This window comes from Hydractinia symbiolongicarpus, chromosome 6 (genome assembly GCF_029227915.1).
Source record: "Hydractinia symbiolongicarpus strain clone_291-10 chromosome 6, HSymV2.1, whole genome shotgun sequence".
NCBI classification, from domain to species: domain Eukaryota; kingdom Metazoa; phylum Cnidaria; class Hydrozoa; order Anthoathecata; family Hydractiniidae; genus Hydractinia; species Hydractinia symbiolongicarpus.
This window is the reverse complement of record NC_079880.1, coordinates 8,153,429-8,158,153: the sequence shown is the minus strand read 5'-3', so window position 1 is coordinate 8,158,153 and position 4,725 is coordinate 8,153,429. Positions and strand designations below refer to the sequence as shown.

The window sequence follows — 4,725 nt, the reverse complement described above, 5'->3', positions numbered from 1 at the left end:
CTAGGTCGCATTAATAACAATGCAACACGGTTGCTAAAACAAATAATAATTTGTTATTCAGTTTTAGTGCGAAAAACAAATTTTTATATCCGATTGCCTCGATGACGTTTCCATGAAAACAGGAAATTTAATTACAATGGAAATATCTATAAAAAGAAGGCAAAGGGTTAGGCCATGCACAGTTCTGAAGGTACAGAGTAATCATCCGAATCAGCTCATCTGTTTGTTATTCAAGAAAAGAGTTCAACCACAAAATGAAGCTCGTGTTTATCTTGTTACTTGCTGCAAGACTATGTGGTAAGTCAGTTCAACATTTGACTGCTTAGCTATCTCTTCTATTGCTATTATGTCAATTTATATTCTCCATATTTTTAGCATCTAAACCAAAAGACGAATCAGCTATGAGCAAAATTTTGAAGGTAAATGGTAACGACAAAAGTAAGTCATCGTATGATATTTTTGTTTAAGATAATCATTGCTTTAAGGTCAAAATGTTTCCTGGAAAGAAGGTTTGCGAGCAGAATATATCACGATTTTATACTCCTTCAAAACTTATCGAGAAAAAACCCCCGCTAAAGTGTTTTTTTGCGATGTTACAGGAAATTCTTTTTTTTGTTTCTGTTTCTGCACCTTCTATATTTGGTTCTTTAAAAATTTAACTTCTTGCAACACAAAACGGGCTTGAAACTTATAAAGCCGCAAAATTTGTCTTTCCATTGTTCGTTAAACATGACCAAGACTTAGCTACCAGCCACCGTATTTGAATCTGAAAATACATCAAAATTTGAGCTTCTTTTCCCTCATCTTTTTAATCGCAGAGGTTTTTTCAAATTAAAATTGAAAAAAAAGTCGCTTGCGAAAGTTACTGCACTCAATTTTGCAAAGCTTTGTGGCCACTAACATTCCTTCCCTTAAATTATACTCTTAAAATGCATGTTATAATGCATGTTGGGCGAGAAAGATAAACTAATGATCCTGTCGTTCCGTGCACTTTCTTAAACCAAACTGAAGTCTCATTTATTATCCAGCAGGTTCTTAATGCAGTTGTATTACTACTACCTGTTCGCACAGTGCAGTTGCATTTCCAAAAATAAAACGTCCATATCTAACAAATAGGGAACAGAAAAACGAAAGCAACTTTATTTTGCTCTTTTACGGTAGCACTTATTGATAATTTCATAGCATGAACAACATTGTAGCTGCGCAGATAAAATCTCGCCAGTAGTGCTGTCGACATATGTATTTTGCTTTGTTTGCTAAACAAATACCCACTTCTTAAGTTCCACGGGGTTTGGAGATCGTTTCAAAGTTACATTTGTTACATTTTTACAAAAATTACTAGTTATCACAAAATATTTCTTTTAGCATTGTTTTTTGGAGACGAAAAGTTGACAACAGAAGAAATGAGACAGCTTTTTCCAGAACAGTTTGGTGTTTCAAGAAAAAGAAGAGGACTAACAAAGAAAAGTGCCAACTTGAGATGGCCTAATAACGAAATGCCTTACACGTTATCTGATAACTTCTGTAAGTTATACCCTATTTTCTTGTTTTGTTTCAGCTTTTAAGAAGTTAAGTTTCACGCAATACAAGCAGCTTTAAATAAAACTTTGATTCAGAAACTTCTGATTTAGCCATTGAAGCTTTTTTAATTAGCTTATCATATCGAAACCATAGGAGAATTTTCAACTTTTTTTTCAGTTATTTTTCTTGATCTCTAAATTCAGTTAGACCACTTCCTCCCATTTAAAGGAAAACCGAAATGGTATCTGCTACTCGTTGTTGACACAACAACGTTTTCTTCTTTGTTTAGCTGAAACTGAAAAAACGAGCATTCGCGACGCTATAGATATCATCAGGTCAGTAACATGTATCCAATTCACCGAATACGCACTCACCAGTGCACCACAAGATCATGTGGCTATATTTCCAGGATCAGGGTAAGGATTTGTTGCAATCCTTTTTACACTACAACGCAAATTTTAATTATAAAGTACACAACGGTGAATGGAACATTTGCCATTTCGATGTTTTCTACTGCTTAATTCTAAAATTCCAACATGTTTTTGACCCTTTTCTTGTTCAAATTAGGAGATGTGTACTGTATCAGGATGGTTTTTCACCTTTTTTTGCATCTTACCTGATACAAAAATCGGTTGCATAAAACCGCGATTCTCGCGTGACATTAGTTAGTTATTGAATTTGCGAAGCAGAACCATCAAAGGCTAAAAGGGATAAATTATTTTTACATCTCAAAATAAAAACACTTCACGTGTGGTTTACTTTAATAGGCCTACTGAAACTACTTACTGAAAGATGTTTTTCAGTAAGTAATGATTGAAACCCGTCTTGTGAAATCACAAGATTTTTTTTAAATTTTCTATTACAGAACACCCATTCTTTGCGCTATTTCAATCTTTCACTGTAGATATCAATTAAGGGGAACACACGTGAAATATCGGCCTGTAATTTTGACATCGACTCTCTATTTTACAGTACAACATCAAAACTGTTCAGCAAGATACATCTTTTTACTTCCCTCAACGTGTTAATCCTGGTAATTTTGTATTTTACGAAGAATAAAAAGTGAATTAACAAGTTCTTTGAAAAAAGTTTTTTTCTTCTTTAGTTATTTAGTATTAAAATATTTAAATCCACAAGGGTTTGCTGTATTAAGTGTTTTTAAGAAAGTAATAACAATACATTTTAAGATATTTAGTAAACTACCAAACTCTACATTAAGATATCACCAAGAGTAGTTTTCGTCCCTTCCTCGTAACAAGAGTCAGCTATTTTGATAAATTTTTATTTTTTTTCCTCTAGGTGCTGGTCATACGTTGGAAAAATAGGAGGCGTACAACAATTATCTTTGGCACATGGGGGGTGTATTAATTCAGGGACAATCATACATGAAGTACTTCATGCGCTTGGTGTCCACCATGAACAAGCGAGAGCCGACAGAGATAGTTACGTTACAATCAATATACTGAATATAATAATAGGTAATTGTAAGAATAAGTCTTTTTTGTCCAGTCGGTACAATAACCCTTTAAAAAAGTAAATACAACAACCTCGATATTCTATCTCACAGGTCGTGAATTTAACTTTGACAAACGAGATACTGATAGCTTGGGCGTTGAATACGATCCAAAATCAGTGATGCACTATGGCAAGTAAGTGTTCATCCATACTCTACATAGTGAAGCGACTTAGATTGAAAAGCTCAGAAGAAACTAAAAACATATGTAAATATTTAGACGTTGTATTTAATTAAAATTTAGCAATGCTTTCTCAAATGGTGATGGTCCAACAATAACTTGGAAAGCTAACGCGTCTTTGTCATTAGGGGGAAATGAACTGACTGAAAAAGACATCAAACAAATGAATTTATTTTACGAATGCAATGCTCCAACTACCTCGACTGTAACCACAACGCCTGCAACAACTACTCCTGAAGAGACTACTTCTACAACCACCACCACCACCACACCTGCAACAACTACTCCTGAAGAGACTACTTCTACCACCACCACTACCACCACTACCACCACTACCACCACTACCACCACCACACCTACAACAACTACTCCTAAAGAGACTACTTCTACCACCACCACCACCACCACACCTGCAACAACTACTCCTAAAGAAACTACTTCTACAACCACCACCACCACCACCACACCTGCAACAACAGCGAGTTCTACCAAAACTCCTGGAACACGTAAGATACTTTGGGGTTACTCTAACAGTTCTGTAACCCTTATTTTTTGATTTGATATTTTTTCACACTTCAAATCATTTTTTCTTTTGGTGACGTTATTTCCCTTTTTGCTTTTTTAAAAAATTGTATATAACCCGTGCTTGAGTTTTATTTTTACGAAGGGACAAAATGATTTCAGTTTACCGTAATGTGTCTACTCCATATGTTTTCGCTCAGAGTAGGTGCATGCATGTTACAATAGCCTGGGTCTTTCTCAAATAGATTTTTAAGAAGGCAGTTTTCTAAACCATTATATTTCCTTTAATTATCAACCGGTTTCTTTTGTATAGGCTTTATTAAAATAAATCCTCTTAGTAGAAAAGAGTTTTGCAGCTGAAAAAACGTGTGCGGATTTTAGGCAAAACAATCGCAACTTAAACAAAGTGTAATACATAAATACACATTATTTAACGAAGATTTTACAAAATATTAGCCTGAGATTACGTGTCTTTTTTAGGCTGCCGCGATAGATTGAAAATATGCTATTTGGTTCGATTTCAAAGAAGAAGGTTATGTCGCAGATTCGGAGGACTTTGTCGTCGCTCATGTCGCTTATGTAGATGGAGAAACAAACCGAGAAAAGCTTAATGTTGTATGATAGTCCTGTTTGTCAGTTTTGATTTACGAACTTAAAATCCCTGGATGAATGCTAACAATAAATTGGGAGAGCAAAGATATTGGTCTAACACTTGCATATAAGCTAGCTAGCATTCTAGTAACTTTAGGCAACTTGCCGTATGTTAATTATTTGTATCAGTTTATTGTATTACTTTATACTATAAATCTCGTAATAATTACATTGGTCGTTTTTCATCTCAACTGTTTTTATGCATCTTATTACACAAACATTTCCCAAAGTTTTAGTCATTGTATCCCCCTACCTAACGACTTTCTAAGTCTTTGTAACAAGTCAGACTTTGTAAAAATGCACAATCTTTAGAGGGTACAACCCCCAACAACCAACT

General features: G+C 34.7%; 1 protein-coding gene across 1 annotated transcript; it reads left to right on the top strand.

The window, feature by feature from the left end:
• Positions 1-206: 206 nt before the first annotated feature.
• On the top strand, positions 207-4,506 carry LOC130647294 (low choriolytic enzyme-like). Its single transcript, XM_057453091.1, has 8 exons — positions 207-297; positions 376-438; positions 1,366-1,524; positions 1,811-1,937; positions 2,821-2,999; positions 3,089-3,170; positions 3,279-3,721; positions 4,218-4,506. Exons 1-8 carry the CDS (start codon positions 255-257, stop codon positions 4,346-4,348), a joined length of 1,227 nt encoding a protein of 408 aa, XP_057309074.1. The 5' UTR covers positions 207-254; the 3' UTR covers positions 4,349-4,506.
• The last annotated feature ends 219 nt before the right edge of the window (positions 4,507-4,725 follow it).